The sequence below is a fragment of the Octodon degus genome, unplaced genomic scaffold, assembly GCF_000260255.1.
Source record: "Octodon degus isolate 3935 unplaced genomic scaffold, OctDeg1.0 scaffold00009, whole genome shotgun sequence".
Taxonomy (NCBI): Eukaryota; Metazoa; Chordata; class Mammalia; order Rodentia; family Octodontidae; genus Octodon; species Octodon degus.
Window position 1 is genome coordinate 21,944,920 of NW_004524585.1, and position 19,759 is coordinate 21,964,678.

Sequence of the window (19,759 nt, forward strand, 5' to 3'; positions counted from 1 at the left end):
CTTATTATCATTATTAGTTCTTATAACTAAGAATTTGCTCAGATTCTCTTTGTATTGAGTTGTAATTTATCACTAATAAAGTCTCAAATGTACAGTTACATATAAAATTATAAAATCTGGAACTGGAGATTTGAGATCTTTCTAACCCTAACCCAGTGTTCTTTCCAACATCATTATTACCTAAGGTTGGGACACGGTACTGTTCCCTTTCTTAAAAAAGGAGCAAGTTGTAAGGACCTTTACATTTGTGTTTTTCTAGTCACATATCACCCACAATTTCTTGCAGTGATAGAGAACAAATTAATTGCTAAGCAAACAAAGTGGAAGCTTTTAAATGTAACATTACAGTATTACATTTGGTCAAGAAGAATCTGGTGAAAATTATGAGGCAATGGAGGATGAGTGTAGAACCAGGATCAAAGGATTTCACTTGTCTTCCATTTGCCACGCAGTATTTTTGAAAGGTGTGGGGAATTAAATGGCGTAGTAGATGAAATACGCCAGCGCATTCTCAAGTGACCAATGCATTCATTTGAAGAACTTTCATATGGTAAAATGCATTTTAATTCAGAAATGGGAAGAGTTTTTATGGTCTGGCCTGTTTTTATGAAACTCCTATTTTGTGTCTTTCAACACAAGCACTTTGTCATCAGGCACTCATTGCTAAACATTTTCTCTGTGACAGTACAGTGTATTCTAAATTGAGAATCACAGAAATTACAAGTCCGTGTTTTGTGCCTCTGCTTTGCACTGATGATTGACTGCATCTTTGTGCTTTGACACGTCGAACATTTTAAGGCTGAAAGTGGAGTCATATTATCTCCAATGTATACGTCAGAATGAATATGTTCCCTTAATTAAATCACAGTACTAGAAAATGCACAACTAGGCCCACTTTTGCCTTTAAGTGTCATGTACAAATTTTGAAAAGTAGATCAAGCATGGAATATTGAGGAAAACATAACTTGTATTTGTCTTTAATGTTTTTAAGAGGTTCTCAGGGGGCCCCTAGTGCCGCTCCATGCACCCAAGTTACTTTCTCCAGTGGAAAATCAGTGTGGGAGGACCAAAGAAAGAGCCTGCTACGTTTTGGCCATACAGATAATGGGCATTTTGGTGGTTATGTTCACCTAATTTTAGTTTAGTTTTGTTGCTGAGGTAGGCTCAGACACCAGGGTTCGATCCCCAGTGTGCCATGCCAGCTCTGTCCCCGGGGTGCGCTGAGACAGCAACTTAGACTGGGGTTGGTGGCACACGCCTCTAAGCCCAGTATTCGGGAGGCTGAAAACAGGAAGATCACTATAAGCCCAACCTGTGTAGTGAGACCCTGTAGACCCTGTTCTAAGTACATAAAAAATGTTCCAATTACATTCTCTGGATATCTTAAAACTGAATGTACAACTGTTTTCCTTTGATTTTTAGTAAGTCAATGATGTCCATTTTAAGTAGCCAATTTAACACACCAAGCAATTAAAGCATTCAGCTCTTAATATGTGATCATATCACTTTAGAGCCCATCTTTTATAGCTATAAACTATAAGTGAAAAAATAACTATGGACTTATTGTACTTTGCAGAGTGGAACAGCCATTCTCAGAGGCCAGATTTCTCACTGCAGCTGTACATTAGAGTCACCTCTGGAGAATGACATACAGATGTCTTATGTAACTACTATAAATCAAGATTGTTTGTAAGGAAGCCCACTATTTTTTCTTAAATTCCCCAAGTGATTTTACTATCAAGTCAGAGCTAAGATCCACTCCTCTAGGCCCCTTCCCAGGCTGTACAATCTCTGACTCAATAAGTGACATTGAACGAAGAACACTATCCAGTGGTTAACTGCCTGAAGTCAATTTGGGTTACTTATTTCTAGCCTATTACCTTTAATTAAGTCAGATTAATAGAAAAGGGCAGTGCAATAGGACAGGACATAATGGAAGCAGACTTTCTTTTTCCAAGTATCTCTTTTCATGATATCATGTGCTTATGTTAAAAGATATGCAAGAGCAGGCCCATAAAAAGCAACTGTTGGCTTTAGGTCTACTGTTCAAGGATTCTTTTTATGTATTTGGCACAGGGTCTCACTATACAGGGTCTCACTACTCACTATGAGCTCAGACTCATAGTAATCCCTCCTATTCTCTGGCTCCCCAGTACTGGGATTGCAGGCGTGTGCCACCATGCCCAGAATGGGTCCCTGGCTCAGCAATGCCAGGGGGCAGGGCCAGTCCAGCAGGTGGTGCCGGGGATCAAACCCTGGTCCCTATGCTTGCCCAAGGAGGCGCTTAGTCTCCTAAGCTATCTTGCTGGCTCTTTTGAGGCTTTAATTACACCATATGGTGCTTTTAGAAGACACTAAAATAGCTAATATTTCTGACCTCAAGTTTATGTAAAGGATCAAGTTTTACTTAATGAGCTATGGGAAAGTCTCAAGCCAAGCTTGTTCTCCATCAGCAGTTGTAATAGGACTTACTTTTGTATCAATTTTTCTATTTGTTTTCTCATTTTATTTCTTGCCTTTTGGTATGTTAGCACTGAACTTTTTCCTCACTGATTAGTCACTGTAAAGGAACAAGATTCAATATATATATATATATCTATCTATCTATCTATCTATCTATCTATCTATCTCTCTCTCTCTCTCTCTCTCTATCTATCTATCTATCTATAATCTATATATCATTATAAAAGAGTAGCTAATGGAGACAATGATCAGGACTGCACTACAAAGCATGACTTGGGTGCAAATCAACTAATTTTCTCTGTGTAAGAAAACCTGGAAAGCATTAGAGGCAAGGTATAAAACATAGGCACTGCACTAATTCTGGTATCTAAATATAAATGTGTAAGACAGAATAAGCATACCTCCATACACCAGAATGGTGCTGTTGGGAGTCTAATTTACCATTGCTTTGCTGAAAGTAACATGAAGAAATGATCCTGTGCTGGCCCCACCCCCAGGGCACACTGAGACTGCAATTGACACTGGTTGTGGAGGCGTGTGACTATAATCCCAGCTCTTGGGAGGCTGTAAACAGGTGGATCACTACAAGTCTGATATAGTAGTGAGACCCTGAACACCCTGTAGACCTTTCCCTAAAAAAAAAAAAAAAAAAAAAAAAAAGGTCAGAGGGAGGAAAAACATTTTTTTTTTTTAAAATTTGAGAATAAAATAGTGACGCTTTTGCCTGGGGCTGATGCCCAAATTACACTTAACAAGAGGGTGAGGTAAGCATATGGAAAGTGACAAGAGTTCAGGTCATCTTTGGTAACAGGTATGAGGAAAAGTGGTTTATATTAAATTAGATTTAAAAAGCAGCATAGCTAGAAGATATTCTAATGTAATTTTTCAATAAAGTACCATGCATCGCTTTCACGAGTAATGAAATGTCTTATATTCCAAGTACCAAAGCAGCTAAAATGCACATAGTTACTCTGAAGACAGAGAGTTCTAGTGTCTACTCATTTTAAAATGGAAAATAATCAGGTTTTTATGATATTGCACTGATGGATTATGAAAAATGTGTTCTAAAAAGGACACTCCTACTATATCATATAGCTATATAGGGATTTTGAAGAAATTATTCTTTAAAGGGTAATTATTTATTATAATCTACCCTGATGGATTGCCTTACAATGTAATTTGAGACGCAGTTTTCCTCTTGGCTATCATCATACTTATTAAAGTATTTACTTTCTCATTGAAATGCTACAGGCAAAAATCCTCCATGATTTTTCAGAGAAAACCTGGCTGTATACCTGTGCATAGACTCTTAAATTGGGTTTTACTTTACATTGGCTACATAAAATTTCTTCTAAATTGTATACAGTACAACATATTTCCTTTAGTTAAAGACAGTGAGCAAGTGTTACCATATCTGTGGTCCATGTAATTGTTACAAAAGTTGTGCACAACGCTCTGAAAATACACAGAAATTGCAAAATACACGCTGGCAGCTAATGCTCTGAAAACACTTTATTACACAAATTACATTCAGATTCTGAAAATAGTGTTCTAACAGTGTAACCATCTAAAAATAAGACATCCCAAAAACACACCAACTGAAAAAGAAATTAAAAAAAGGATTTAAATAGAGACTTTCTTCTTTCTCTCATTGCAATATAATGTTAGTGATTTTAAAAAAATAGAAGGAGATTTAGCAGCTCTGTCCTCGTCTAGCACAAAGTTTCTCTTTACTGCCTCAGGCTTAGAATGCTGAACAGGAAAGGCACCAAAGAAAGACACTGGCAATGGGAGTGCTAGTGAGTGGAAAATACTGTGACCAAGCAGAGAATGTGGGGTTATTTACAGCCACAAAAAAGTCTCAAAAATGGAAAGGAGCAAACCTTCCATCGCTAGATTAGTCCTGGAATGGAAGAAGAGGACGGTTTCTCTACTCTATGTTCGTGTAAAGACAATGGCACTGTTGCGGATTTTTAGGGAACGCCTTAACTAGAAACAGAAGCCAACTTAACCAAATCAAAGTAAATAAAATGTGTACCGTCCCACATAGACTAGTACAGTTTATAATTAAATGCACAGAACTTTAAACGTGCTGAAGGGAAAGGAATCCGGTGTTCTTGAGAAATCTCACTCAAACGCAGTCAGAGCCTGGTTTTCAGGAGGCCGAAGGGGCCGGTGTGGGCAGAGGTGCTGAGTACTCCTCTTCGGATTCGCTTCCGTCCTCCTCTTTCTCGTGGTCGCTGCCCTCTGTGCTAAGGCGATCAAACCCTTTCCGACTGTAGCCCTTGCGGCTTGCAAAGAAATTGCCAAGGTTTAAGCCTCCACTGCCCTTTCCTGAAGAAAGGAAATCATAAAAAAAAAAAAAAAAAAAAAAAAAAAAAAAAAAAAAAAAGTTTATGTAAAAGAGTTTCCTTATAAATTCTTAAGTGGTTAGCAGAGTCAGAAGTTGGGGTTGGGAAAGGGTAGATGAAAGAACGCGTGCCAGAGACTTAGTCTGCAGAAGCAGATGGAAGTCACTCTGCTGAGTTATGTAAAATAAACAATGAACACACCCTCCTCTCCCTCAAGCCTACATCCCTCTCCCCTGTAGGACTCGTTATTTTATTGACATTTTTAGAATTTCCTGCAGTGCTGGGGATAGAACCCGGTAAAGGTTGTGTCTATCTGTGGGAATGCTTCAGATTTCCCCTTCTGCTTGCCCTTGCTCTCTGGAATTGGCGTCCCCGGAGCAGCCCTTCGTTTCAATGACCTATGGAAAGCTCATCTTCACTGTGACAAGCACCGACATGCTGACAGCACTGACAGAAAATTTACAGAAGACAAATGAGAGCCGATGAGAGGCTGGCGAGAGGACTGCACAGTATAGAATGGCGGGGCAGAAAGAATAAAACCGGGAAATCTGTTGCCAGAGTCCCATGTTTTGCTTAGTTTATGATTATGCTAGGCTGCATCCCAGGTGTTTAAGTTTCAGAGGTAAAATATGAAATAGCTCCTTGCTCTTTAAAAGACGTGAGCTTGTTGACTTTGAACCAGATATGAAGAATCTGAAAAGGTCACAGGCATACCTCTAAATCTTCCCAGCACTCGTGCTGAACTTGCCTCCAGTTTGTGTTCAGAATCTGCTTAAAAAAAAAAAGGTAAAAAGCAGATTTGCAAATCATCCCTAAGCACCCTCTTCAATCCATGGATTCAACTTGCAACATAAAATCAAGGGTAAAATGATTAAGAAGGCTGGGATCTTGACTACATGCAATTCTAAGGAAAAAATAAGGTAATATGCAATTCAAAGTAAGCAGGGCCTGCGATGCATACATATCATGATGTATATAATGGTTTCACTCCTGCCTGTGTCTCTTACTATGCAGTCTTGATAAATTCCCTGAGCCTTGCCTTCTCTAAGAAAGGGGGATCAATGATAATATGTATCTCTCCATGGGATACACTTAGGACAGTGTCTGGGACATTTACAGTGAATTCCTGATAAATCTTAGTTATTGTGTTAGGATAGTATTGTTACTAATAATGTGTAAAAATTTGGAAACTGATTTCTATAGTTTAGAATGCCTGTGTTGGGCTTTACTCTATGAAGAATAGTATGTACCCTACTTGACGAAGCACTGGGTCCATGTCCATCATTTCCACTTACAAGTGAAGTCCTGATTGTTTTCCAAGTCCACACAGTGACCTAAAAGTTGCCCTTATGGCTCCCTCTTCATGAAGAATCAACCCTCTCATGGGGAAGACAGCCTTTCTGCAGGATTCCCCTTTCTCTTGGCTGGACATTGCCCTGAACCTTTTCTTTTGCTTCTGTTACTCTCTCAAGGGCTACTGAGAGGGCAGCTAGGCTCAGGGTGGCCTTGTTAAGTCTCTCACTGCAAGAGGTGGCAGTGTCCTGTCCTGGACAGGATTATTAGGCAGGTAGCAGTGAAAAGATAGAAAGGGAGATGTGAGTGAAATAGGCAAGAAGGGAAGAAAGAGTGGCAACTGTTAGGAAGCCAGAAATCACAGCCAGTTCTACAAGGATGCAGGCAACCCCTTGCCCAGTTGCACACAGCTCCCCAGTCTGACTCAGGGTGTGGCATGGAACATCAGTGTAAGACACATAAGGGAGTGCTGGAACAGTGAAGGTCCTCTGGAAGGGTTTCTAAAAACCTATACAGATAATATTTCCCAAAACAAATGTTGAATAAAAGTGTGAGGTTGCTGTTCTACTTTTAGAAATTAATGTAATAAAATGAATCATAGTAAGTGTAGTTCTAAATCAAACATGGTTGAAAATGGTGATCTCATGGGCTTTGATCACCCCAACAGGTTTCTATGAAGTGAGCATGACCTAACTGTGCATGTCACTCCCTCTTCCAGGTTGGGATGGGTACCATGCTTGCCATCCGTTGCAAGCCCAGAGTGCTCCTAATATAATGTGCATTTATTGTCACACTTACCACTGTCCATTTTAGCTTTCACATGCCATTTTTTATGTGTCTTCTATTCTGTGAAGTCCACTTGTTTGTTCATTCCTTCTGCCAGCAACTATTTATTGAATCCCAACCATTTTAATTGTCTGTTTTTATGACAGCTCCAGATCTGTACCAGTGGCTCAGTGTAAGTCTTTTCTGGGAGAAGTTAACTATAGCTTTGCAAAGATCTATAAGTACAAATGAGTAGCAAAAGAAAGGCCAGGGAAAATTTCCCCTTGACAACTTATTAAGTCCTCTGTTTTGCTTTTGTGTATTTTTCAGTGGCAGGGTCTTGCCATGGGCACTGAATCCTGGTCATGGCTGCCTTGACCTGCAAAAGGATCAGATGCTGTTTCCTGATCATATGCTGCCTCTCATCTTGGGCCTCATCCCGAGAGGCAGCAGTAGCTGCATGCCTGAAGATGTGGGACACAGCCTAGGGACTGCCACTCAGGGGCTGGAAACAAGGCTTGGGCCCATTGTTGTTTTTTTTTTTTTTTAATTGTCTGGAGAGAAACTTGGCTCTGAGTTCTAGATTGTGATAGCAATGTTATAAAATACTAACTCCAACATTGCACCACGCCTTGCTCAGCTATGGTAGATGAAATTTTAATTATTCAAAAGCTATTAAGTGCTTTGGTATAGGAAGAGGCGGTCTCTTGTGAAAAGCTGAGATTTGAGACAAGTATCTCTCATGATTTGATAACCAGAGTAATCAATCAGCACACTGATGATCCTGAGTACTTACTAGGTGCTGGGTATTGTGGGAAAGCTTTATGCATATCATTCCGTTTAATATTTGTACAACCTTGTGAAGTACATATTTTATTTCCATTTTATTTACGAGAAAATTGGTTTAGGGAGAATAAGTAACTTGCCCAATGTCATGTAGCTAGGAACTACAGCCAGTCTTTTTTTTTTTTTTCGTGGAACCGGGGATTGAACTCAGGTCCTTGTGCTTGCCAGGGAAGCACTTTTTCTACTAAGCCATCTCCCCATCACTATAGCCAGTCTTATGGGGAAAAAGATACATCTCAACATAACTGGTTCAAGTAGCCTGAGGACCAGGCCTCTTGGCAACAGCAGGAATGTCCTTCTCCTCTTTCCCTGGGCCATCCATTACTTTACACTGGTTCTGTTAGCTACACACTTATATAAAGATATTAAATTATACTTAGGCCAGCTGTTAATTGGCAATGTTAAAGTTGTATTATAATGCAATTATTTAAATCTCAGATGGTTCCGATTTTTTTCCTATTATGATATTAATTATAGACAGTATGTGGAACACAGAAAATAATATCAAAAAGGCAGGGTCATTAAAAGCAAATAAAACAATAAAGAGACAAAGAAAAATAAAAAACACAACCAAACTCCTGAGGATAATCAGGCCAAACATTTTCCAAAGGCAGGTTCCAAGTTTAGGGGCTCATTTTACTTGCCTCCAAAGGCCCTTGCTTTTTTCCACCGAATAAATATGGCAATGGCCAGCAGGACAACCACCGGAATAATCAGAAGGGTGGTAATGAGAACAACGGGCACTCCCGAGCCTGGCTCTTGGATGAGCTTTTGTTTCTCTTGCATCTTCTGTAATTCTGAGGAGGTGGGTTTGTTCTCCATTTTGTTTTCAACAACTGCCTCGGCTTCTTCAGGGAGAGAAGAGTTCACAATATTCAACTGACTCAAAGATTCCCACACCCTCTCACCCACCCCTGTCCGTCCAAGCAATACTCATTCACAAAGAACTTGGTGAGTCCAGTGGATGTGGACTTTGTACTACAGCATCCGACTCTACCAAGGTGGCAGCAGATACAGAGATTAGTTATGCCCACTGAATGATCTTTTTACCTTCAGAATGGTTTTCATTGGTCCTATCTTTAATCCCCTCAATAGCTCTAACTCCATAAAACATGTATCATTTTTTCACATTTTTCCAAAGTGAAATTCACAGGTAACAATGTGTATGGGGAAAAGATTGGTGTGTATACTGGGATTAAACCTAAGCTCAAATCCGATCTCTTCTGTATACTAGCTGCATAACTTTGGGCAAGTTACTTACATTTTCTGGGACTTAGTAATTCATTTGTAAAACCCTGATAATAATATCTTCTCCATAAAAATGCTATAGATAAACCTGTGTCTGAGAAAAGGACTTAATAAATACTTGTCTCCTTATGCATTTGGTTTATGAATGTCTTTCATGTTCAATGAATTTGTGATACTTTAGATGCACAGTTTCACACATTAATTCTTGGATTACAAATAGAAAAAGGAATTGTATCCAGTGTCTTTCACATAGCTCTCAGCAAAATGTAATTGCTCAAAAATGCAGTGTATGTCCATTTACCGGTAATACAAGTAATTTATACCATTATTCTGTTACATTCTCAGGTATTAGGTAGGTATCAGGTGTAAAGTTCTGTTGACAAGCTGATGCAATAATACTCTGCAAACTATCTCAGTGATCTAAATAACTACTAATTTGAAGATGACATTGGGCCTTGAGACATTCTTGCCCTACAAAGCACATGCATTTGACCAGAAACCTCAGGGTACAAAGGCTGATTAAAAAAAAACCCAATTTGTCCAGGCTAAAAGTTACAATCATGTTTGCCAGGAGACTCACAAGGTCTCTGAAGTTTCAACTTTTTTGGTGTTTACTTCCAACCCTAAAATACAGAGTACATGATAAGCTCTTATTATGGCTTGTATCTAGAGGTTCCCCCCCCCCCTGCCACCGCCCGAAGCCTCTCACACTCGCAGATGGCTGCGTCTAGGGCATGGAATACTGTGACTGAGGTGTGTGGTACTAAAGCCCACTAACTGGGCTCAGCACAGTTCTAGGGGTGGACAATGGAAGCCCACCCTGAGTGTGGTGCACCAATCAATAGGCATGTACTGTGAATGGAATATAAAGAGAAAAGGCTGGCTGCTGCTGCTGCTGCTTCTTGCCTGCCCTGCCATATCATAGACCATTTCTCCTCTGTGATGCTTCTCTTCCATACTGCCCTGCCTTAGAGCAAGCTGACTATGCACTGAAACCTCTGCAGTCTGGGAGCTGAAATAAACCTTTCCACCTTTAACCCTGGGCATTACATAGTTCGTCTGAGCAATGAGAAAGAAGCTAATACAAGTCTCATGAAGAGTCTGCCCAAGGGCAAGGCTGGACAATACAAAACATTCTGGAAAATCAGTGGTTAATGTTCAGTATGTACAGGCTTAGTTTAATAGCTATTCCTCTACCAAGGAAATGTTTCTCAAATTACTTCAGACACTATGAATACAATTTCTAGACCAGATAACTGGCAGGTAGAATATGTTGCTTTAATGTTCTGGAGTAGCCTCCACTCCAGTCTTGATTCATCTGTTGAGCATCCACACTGCCAGGTATTGCTTACCTTTAATTACTTCACACCAAACCTATGAGCAGGCCCTATTGTCATTATCATTTTGCATATAAAGTTCTGATAGCCTTCCCTGTACTATAGAAAAGAGGAGACCATGCTTTCTCTCTTTCTTGAATAACACATGTTTTAATTCAAAAGATTTATTTCAAAAATTAAAAATTAAATTAAAATTTTTTAAAATATCAATTTTCAAACTGATAGCAAAATCCACCCAAAGCATAAATGACCCAAATCATGCCACTTTCAGTTGGTATCCTAATTCTTTTATTTAAAAATCTCATTAACATGCAGAATTCCATTTTTTAGCCCACAGTTACTGGAGGTTGCATAGTTTTTTTTGTTTGTTTTTGTTTTTTTTTTTCGGAATGAGGGATTGAACTCAAGCCCTGGAGCTTGCCAGGCAAGCCCTTATTCTACTGAGCTATCTCTCCAGCCCAAATATTCCTTTTGTGTGTGTGTGTGTGTGTGTTGTGTGTATGTGTGCATTTTTTTTAGGGAAGGGTCTACAGGGTGTTCAGGGTCTCACTACTAGATTGGACTCACAATGATTCTCTGATTTACAGCCTCTCAAGTGCTGGGATTACAGGCATGTGTCACCACGCCTAGTCTCAATTACCATCTCAGCGCACCCCAGGGGTAGGGCTGGCATGGCAGGCTTGAGGATCAAACCCTTGCCCCTACGCCTGCCTACAGGCACTTTAATCCACTGAACTATCTGGCCGGCCCTACATGGAGTATTCCTGATAACTGAGGAGTGCAGGCACTCTACCAATATCCAGAACATGGGCTTTATTGGAGATTAAAGGGTAGAGAACATGCTTCATATGTGATGACAGATGAATTTTATTTAAAGCAAAAATCTTTTAAAATCTGGTACTATTATATGCTCTTATAGCATCTCTACAGATATTTGTAAATACACATGATTTTCATGGCTGATGTATGAAAAGTTTTGTTCTTTAAAGCAAAGCACTTAGGAAAGGAAGCTTAGGAAAGATGCATACATATAAGTGTATGTATCTCTCTGAAGGAACTGCAATAACTGGGGCCGGAGAGAAGAATTGTTTTTATACACCAACAGAGCAATTACTATCCACTTTGCCATGGACAAAACTGACGGTTGTAGGTTTTAGATGTCTTGCTAGTGAGTAACAGTTTGGAAGACATGAATGAATATATATATATATATATATATATATTTTTTTTTTTTTGAAATCACTTTCTCTCTTTTAATGCAGTATGTTTCCCTATAATGTGTTTTACATAAGCCTAAAGCTAATCATACCAAGGAGTTTTGATTTAATTTTCTTGAAACTGATTCATGATCATAATTTTTTCTTTGGAGATGGGGTAAATGGAAGCCATGCTTTTGGTGGGATAACTAGTTTATGTCTGATGACTTATTTAAAAATTTAAATCCCTTTCCTAAATCCCTTTCTATTTTTTTTATAATCCCCAGTTTTTTTTTTATTCTCATAAATCCCCTAGGACATGGGCTCCAAACCCTGTTATTATTGTTCAGTTATGGGACCATTCACAGAAGAAGTGTCATCAAAAGCAGATTTTAAATGAACATGCCTCATGGGGCTGTTATATCTGGTATGGGGTTCCTGCTTCTCTGTTTTAAGGGTTAGTTCAAATTGAGCTTCATAATTTTGATAAAAGATAGGATCCAGAAATATAGCATGACTTAAAACATAATCTTACAAAAAAGATTCAATGAGCTATATGGGCTCATAGAAGGAAAGAGTAAACTCTATTTGATTTGGAGCATTTCTGCTAAAACTGGCCTATTATGTCAAGACGATTCAGTAACATTTACTATCAGCATGGCGAGGCTTGGCCACAAAGAAGGAAGGCTTTCTGACTGAATGGACTCCGTGGTGTGCACTGAGGAAAGAGGAAATGCCCCTGAGGAGAGCATTCTTCACTCTCCACTGACCAGCCAGGATGAGGTCAGTACGGGTGGGGTGTTTTCATCCAAGAATTTTTTGGTGGGATCTATGTAGGCAGAAATAATGAGAGACTACTTTGAGGTCTGAGAGATCTCAGAGTAAAGCACAAGCATTTCTAACCTTTTTCTTGGAAGACTTTACAGTGAATGAACAGGTGGGATCTATCTCTCCTCAAAAGTATTGAAATAGTGGCTAAGATGACAGTGTTCCACAGCAAGCAAATTTAAAATCTGGCTTGAAGACAGGCATAATGGTTCAAATCCATAAAACCAGGATTCTGGGAGACTGAGGCAGGAGGATGGCAAGCTCCTGCTCAGTCTGGATAATTCAATGATGTGGAGAAATCCTGTCTCAAAAAAACAACAACAAAAAAAAACCCAACAATTTTTTTTGGGGGGGATACTGGAGATCAAACTTAGGGCCTTGTCCTTGGCAGGCAGTTGCTTATGCCACTGAGCTCTCTCTCATCCCCTAGGATCCCAGGATCATTGCAAGTCTGAATCCTGCTAGGCTACGTAGTGAACTCAAGACACCCTGAACTGCAGAGAAAGACCCTATCTTTAAAAAAATAAAAACCAAACCAAAAACAGAAAGACAGTTGGAGATGTAGCTCAGTGTGAAGACCCTGGGTCCAATCCCCAGAGCCTCAAAAACAAACAAAAATCAAACAAATAAAAAAGGGGGTCTAGTACTTAATATCTAAGTAGTAATTTGGATCCATATATATATATATTGCAGATAACAGTAGCTAGCACATGGCTGGTGTAAAGATTAAATCTGAAGATTTTTGCATAGCCCACTGTCTATCTTATGCAGTGACAGGCGTTATTAACTATGCCTTTTCCAAAATCTTTTTCAGGACAAACATAACATCAATAATTCACTGTAGAGCAATGTCAGAAAACTAGAAGATCCGGAATCTTCTTTAGTACATGAATGTGCTATGAATGCTACTCAGTAGGCCACGTAGGCAGAATCTCTACAAAGGCCAATCAACTAGGGCTTATTTCTGTTACATTATCTTAAGCCTTTCAACGCTGGGCCAGCTATACTTTCTTATCTGCCCACATTAAATACCTAGATTCTCTCTTGGCTCTTGCTTCTTTTCATCGCTGTTCAACCTGCTTTCACACAGGCCGAGGGTTAAGTTTGAATATCTTGGTAAATCACTAGTAAAACAACTGTTAATGGAATTTCTTTGTTACTTAAATATTAGGAATACTTAACAAGAAATATGGTGAGTTCCTAATTATAAATGACTTGTCCATACGGCAAGACAATAAAAAAAACCTAGACACATAAACTGTTTCTAAGAGAGGGAGAAAATAATTTGACAGAGATACAAATGAACCCAGCGGTTGATTACCAGTAGCTAAATCTCGTTTCCCCATTCCTGACACTGCATCTCAATGAGGTACTCATTTGCATATAGGCATATTCATTTGTGCATTACCTCTCTCATGCTTTATATTGGCTGTACTGTCTTGAGGTTAGGAAGCGGTGCATTTCCCTTAGATCTATTATACTTCCTTTCTGATAGAAGCCCTCAATAAATCTTGAGAAATGAGTGGTACTAGGATAGGAGCTTAGGGAGCAGCTAATTTTTTCTACATCCCAATGGCATTAACTCACCAAAGTTATTTTTCAATCTTTTACATTAAAGTCCATTAAGAAAAGGCCTTTCCCATTACATTGAACAGCATTTTCCTGCTTGCTTGAGGTTAAATACTTTTAAGAGTGACCGGCTGACTTTTTTTTCGCTCTAAATGGGTCTGGCTAACTAGTTATAAATGTCTGATATCCTCAATCACATTCCATCACTTGAAATCAGTGATTTGATATTCTTACAACTACTCCACTTATCAGAAAGAAAAATGGCAACATGCAGGTTTAAAGGCTTGGCATACAGAGAAGCCATGGATAACTTACCAGATTTTATTTTTAGACTGGTAATTTTTAAAGTTGTAATAAAGAGCCATAAAACAATTCAACACAAATAGCCTTTGGCGTCACAGTTACAAGAGAATGTGACCAACCTTTTACTTCCTGGACCTCAATGCCAGCCTTTTTAACTGATCGATGTTCCATTTCTGTAACAAAGCACGAAGAGCAGAAAATGAGAATCCTCAAAAAGTATATTTCAGAACTCAGCTTTGACATTAGCCTTATTCAACATAACAACAATTACTGAAGTCCTGTAATTTCGTTTAGTGAAATTCTGTACTGTTTCTGATGTTTCTTTTTTACCATTTTTAATTCTCTTTAATTTTGTTTTTTACATAGGAAGTATTTCCTAATCCATCAAGTGCATCATTACATTAATAAAGAGTCAGACATGAACTATTAGTTAGGGATTAGGTGTGGGCATCGTGGGTAAAAGTTCCTGGAGAAAGACTGAATATTTCTAAGAAGTTTTTGAGTGAACTTTTCCTTGTATAGTTTGTAATACCATATTGGATCTGAAATATCAAGTAGTTCTTTTTTCCTGTAGCAGTATCTTAGACTGACTACCAGTTTTGCCACAACGAATCACCAGTATTGTAACTGACATAAGGAACTTGACTGAATATTAGAATGCAAATACATAAGACCCTTGATTCCTCTCCAATACCAGTCGTGCTGTGCCAGAGATACTGTTTTCCAGATTCACTATGTGGTGGATTATGCAGAGGGCTCTTTAACTTTCAAGCTGTAGCTACAGTGCAGTGCTTTCAAAATTACTTGGGAAGGCATTCCAAAATATAGACAACATCATTCCTCTTCATTTAATAGGCCTTGAGCAGACTGGCCATGTATAGTTTGAAAATCCTGTCAGGCAGGACTGCTAATCCTGGTATGTCAGCCTGACTGGATTAAGGAACACGATGAGATTAAACACACTTCTGGGTATGTAGCTGCTAATGGAGGCCTGAATGTGGGCAAGCTGGTACCTCACTACTTCTTCCTTGGTGTTGTTCACCACACTGCATCCTGGCAACCATGAACTAAGCATCTCTGCTCCACCATGCCCTCAGCTGAGATGTTTCTGCATTCCAGTCAGTCAGCCATGGAATGAATCCCTTGAGCTGTGAGCTAAATTAAATTTCCTAATTAAATTTCCTTAAATTGTGGGTATTGAGTACCATGACCCAGTGACACAGAAGTGACGGACTCAGGTAGGCATCTTGGTTGGGCATCACCCCCTGCGGTGGTGGAAATGCCTTCGACTGGAATCTTGGTCAGCTCAAGAATCACATTCCTATTTGAAGAAGGAAGCTATGTGTTGTATTACCAAAGTCTTCTCTGTCTTTTAATTTTTTTTCTAAATCTCTTGGAGTGAAGTCATGCAGTTGGCTTGGGGATTACCCACTCATCTTTTTTGTGGGGACCTGCTCACACCATTAGGATTCTTTCTGAAGCCACAGATAGTAGAAAGGACATTTTCAGTGGGAAGGTAAAGCTGCTTCTCTGGTGGAATACTCCACCAGCACCTGTGTGCAGTCTGTTGCAACTGGGTCCTTCTCACCAAAGAAGCAAAGCTGCTCCAAAGACAGTTCTGAGGAGAACAGTTCCAGGCTGGGCTCCCAGGCCTAGACTGCATCTGATTAGAGATTTTAGACTCCCGACTTTACTTTTTTAATATTTGCTTTCTTTCCTTATTATATTTTTCTTGTTATAGTTACTTTTTCTATGCACTCGATTCTTAACCCCGCTGTCTCCTATTTTTTAGATATAGCCACATTTCAAAAACATCGCTGGATGTAGAAGTTTGTGACCACATAATATTTAGTGCACTTCAACTTTAAAAACAAAACAAAACAAAAAACAACAACAACAAAAAAAAACCACTTGTGACTTTTAGCCTGAAATCAAAGGCTAGGTATTACACGTTTTACAGATTAGAATTATATCCAAGTTGCAATTAGAAAATTCTAAAACTAGATAGAGCAAATCAGTCCCCAGACAAATTCTGAGTTACATGAAAACAGACCAATTCAGTATTCGCAGAAAGCTAACACCTACGTGGAAAGTGCAAAGTGCTTCGTGTTTGGATGAATCTGTGTCTGACACAGACACTGGCACGGCTAGGTGCTCAGCAGCCTCCGAGAGCTCCAGAGCCACGTGGGACATGATGGGGATGCGATGCCTCATGGAAAGGAGGCAGCTCTCTGCCTTGCCAATGCCCTCTCTTCTGGAACTAAGCTGAAATTAACGTTGGCTTTTAATGTAACAGACATTACCTCAGGCACCAAGAATTTCCTGTGGAATATCTGTGGAAACAAGGGGAGAACTGCCAGAAGGGAAAAAAATATTTCTTTCCACTTTTCTATTTTGCTTTTCAACACAGTACTGGGAATTGAAACCAGAGCCTTCACACTGAATTACATCCTCAAGGCCTTTTTATCTTATTATCATTATTATTATTATACTTTTATTCTTTTGAGACAGGGTCTAGCTAAATCACTAAGTCACCCAGGCTGAGCTCCAATCTGCAATCCCCTTGCCTTGGCTTCCTGAGTAGCACGGGATTATAGGCATGTGCTGCCATACCCACATCTCTCCACTGCTTAAAAAGTTATTTAATTGCTGAAGTGGGAACCAAATAGATCTTTTAACTACTGCCTCCATCTTTACTTCTTACTTCCATCATTAAAATAAGAGAAGGAAATGCGAATGTTTTAGCTTCACACGTTTTCAAATTATAAAACAAAAACAAAACAACAACAAAAAAAGAGGAAAATAGTGGGCGAAGACACTGTCACAAACACACTTAACATACTTTCCGTCAAGGTGAACTTCCACACAGTGTTGGTGTGGGCATCTCCAATGTACACAGTCCCGTCTTCGGATGCCACAATGTCATGAGGCATGTCGAAGTGCTGCCAAAACAGGAAGGCACACGTGAGGATGGCAAGTACTTGCGGAACCCTTTGCACAAAGCAGAGAAACAGCAAGGCACACAGTGGGATAGAAAGCGTAGGACGCAACGCAAAGCGACCGTCATTCCCATCAGGGCAGCTGTAGGCCAAGGACACCGTTCATTGCTGTGTTCCCTAATTGGGACCTGACTCTGAGGCATAAATCTAACCACTAAGCTTCTCTGCTGCTTTTAATTCTGTTTCAAACACACATATTAATTGCTTAAGTAACTACCTTGGGTCTCACTATATTGCCCAGGCTGGTTTCAAACTCATGAGCTCAACTGATGTCCCACCCCCGCCTCCCAAGTAGCTGGGACTACAGCAAGTGCCATCAGGACTGGCTGAAAAAGTGAAAATTCATAAATGGATTATTCTCTTTTTTTTTTTTTTTTTTTTTTGGCGGACCCGGGGATTGAACTCAGGCCCTTGCGCTTGCCAGGGAAGTGCTTATTCTACTGAGCCATCTCCCTCGTCCCTTGGATTATTCTTGACAGTGCTATTTACTCCACTTTTCATTGACTGCTTATTTACACCTATTTTTATTTTCTATTTCCTGGGCCCTTTAAACACTCAAATTTGCTTTTGTTTAAAATCAAAAGGATTAGGCATTAATTTTATTACTCTTAGCAAGCTATCATGGGCTACCTTAACAACTATTGATACATTGAAGTGACTTCAAACACTCAGGGCAGTTAGATTTTCCCCGCCAGTGTACTAGGAGGCCTTCTGCAATGTGGAGTTTCATACCCTGGAAACCCAGGGTTCGCAATGTTTTCAGTCAGCAATGAAAGCAAACTGAATGCTGCTAGTAAGTATTTCCTGGGCTTTTGTACCTAATTGAGACACTCTGGGATTTAATGTCTTCATTCATTTGAAATCATCATCTCAGTCGCAAGGACCCAGGAGACAGAGCACTTGATGTGACTTTCTCAGGGTCACCGAGCTAGCTCCTGCAAGACCATTCTAAAACTGTGCTGCTGACATTTTCATCTGTCTCCTCAAGCCTCCAAAAGTGCTCCAGGTCTGTCACTTGGCAGGCTGTGGATAATTTCTTTCACCTCTTAGGCCAGCAGGCCTGCCTGAACATTCAGTTCTCAAAAATATGCCTAGTGAGTATGAAGAGGAGCATTATCCAGACTGCGGGGACATCAGCCAGCAAATATCCACCTTGGTATGCTGAGCACAAAGGGCATCAGTGAGGTGAACTGTTGTGCTAAGCTCTCATTAGAAGTGGAAGAATCAAAGCTTTGGAGACACATTAAGAATGGGCAACACTGCCACACGGAAAAGAAAAATGAAATAGCCATGCCTAGGGGGCCCATTCCTCCATACAACCAAATGAGTTGGGATAAAGTGCAGAGGACAGAGCCAGAAATCAAGATGGTGCTGTGTAGAAGTCCCACAAACCTGCTATTAAACGTTCATCTTTATACAGGTAGAAACAGACATGCAAATTGCAGACAGTTCTTGCCCTAGACCATACTGCCTTGAAAAACTTAGGCTTGCAAAGCATTTCACACTTTCTGACTGGGAAAACATGGTAATGTAAGGGTGTACAGGTGGGGCGGACATGAGCTACCTGTTGGCCCAAGAGTCTGCTTTGAATAAATAATAGTATATAATAAATTCAAGGCTACAATAAGTTTCTCTCTGTAGCTTGCAAACTGGTCTGGTGATCCAGCGTTCTGGACAGGACTTCAGGACCTCCATTGCTAGTGCATACAGCTGCAATCTTTCTAATTACTTAATTGTTTTACGTCATCGGAAACAGGGAATGTTGTAAGCTTTAGGAATAAACATTAGAATTTCAAAGCTGGACAGATGCACAAATTGTCTGATCCAACCTTTATAAACATTTCTCTTGAGGTAACCCTACAAAAATAAAGCCAACAACAGAAAAGAATGATTGGACATAGATTCCTAGAGTGTCTAGTGATAAAGCTCAAGGAAGCCTGACCTCAAAATATTTCATTTTAATAAAGAATGTGTGTTCTGCTCCATACTGAGATTTTATTTGCGTTCACATAATAATGTTTGAATCTACTTTCTATTAAGTACAACAGCTTTTCTAAGAAGCTTCACCATGTTCTTTGTGACTTACTACAGATCCTGGAATACCAATATATACTTTGGGAATTCAAAGGTTGAGCACATGTTTAATTAGAAAGATCCAGGTTTGATATGCAGGTGTGATACTTACTATGTAGCTCTACACTATGAATTCTGTGTGAACCTTTCTGCTCAAATAATGTCAACTGTAATTCTAATCTCTATGGCCAAGGTTGGAGAGACAACATGAATCTGAGCTTACTGTTCCTTTTGATCTTTCTTTTTGGTAAGGATAGGAGCTTTTCATCTTCCTTTTTTCCCTCATAATTTTATTGATAAAAAAATAGCAATGAAATAGTTTCAAAGCAAATTGGTAGGACAGTTTCAATAATTAACACATTGCATGAATTCTTCCTAGTGGTTAATTGCTGTACAAGATGCAGACATGATATTCTATTTACAAACACCATTAGAACAAATCACTCTATTCATTAAGAGAATGTAACTATATATCTATCCTAACCACT

At 39.5% G+C, this 19,759-nt stretch overlaps 1 protein-coding gene across 1 annotated transcript in view; it reads right to left on the minus strand.

The window, feature by feature from the left end:
• Window positions 1–3,957: 3,957 nt before the first annotated feature.
• Pam (peptidylglycine alpha-amidating monooxygenase) overlaps window positions 3,958–19,759 on the minus strand; it is a 188,553-nt gene continuing 172,751 nt past the window's right edge. Inside the window, exons 24-28 of the mRNA XM_004625468.2 lie at window positions 17,042–17,141; window positions 14,319–14,372; window positions 8,363–8,566; window positions 5,529–5,585; window positions 3,958–4,797 (exon numbers count right to left, since the gene is read on the minus strand). Of these exons, the coding sequence (XP_004625525.1) occupies window positions 4,619–4,797; window positions 5,529–5,585; window positions 8,363–8,566; window positions 14,319–14,372; window positions 17,042–17,141 (594 nt within the window). The 3' untranslated portion in view covers window positions 3,958–4,618. The remainder of the gene's footprint in view (window positions 4,798–5,528; window positions 5,586–8,362; window positions 8,567–14,318; window positions 14,373–17,041; window positions 17,142–19,759) is intronic.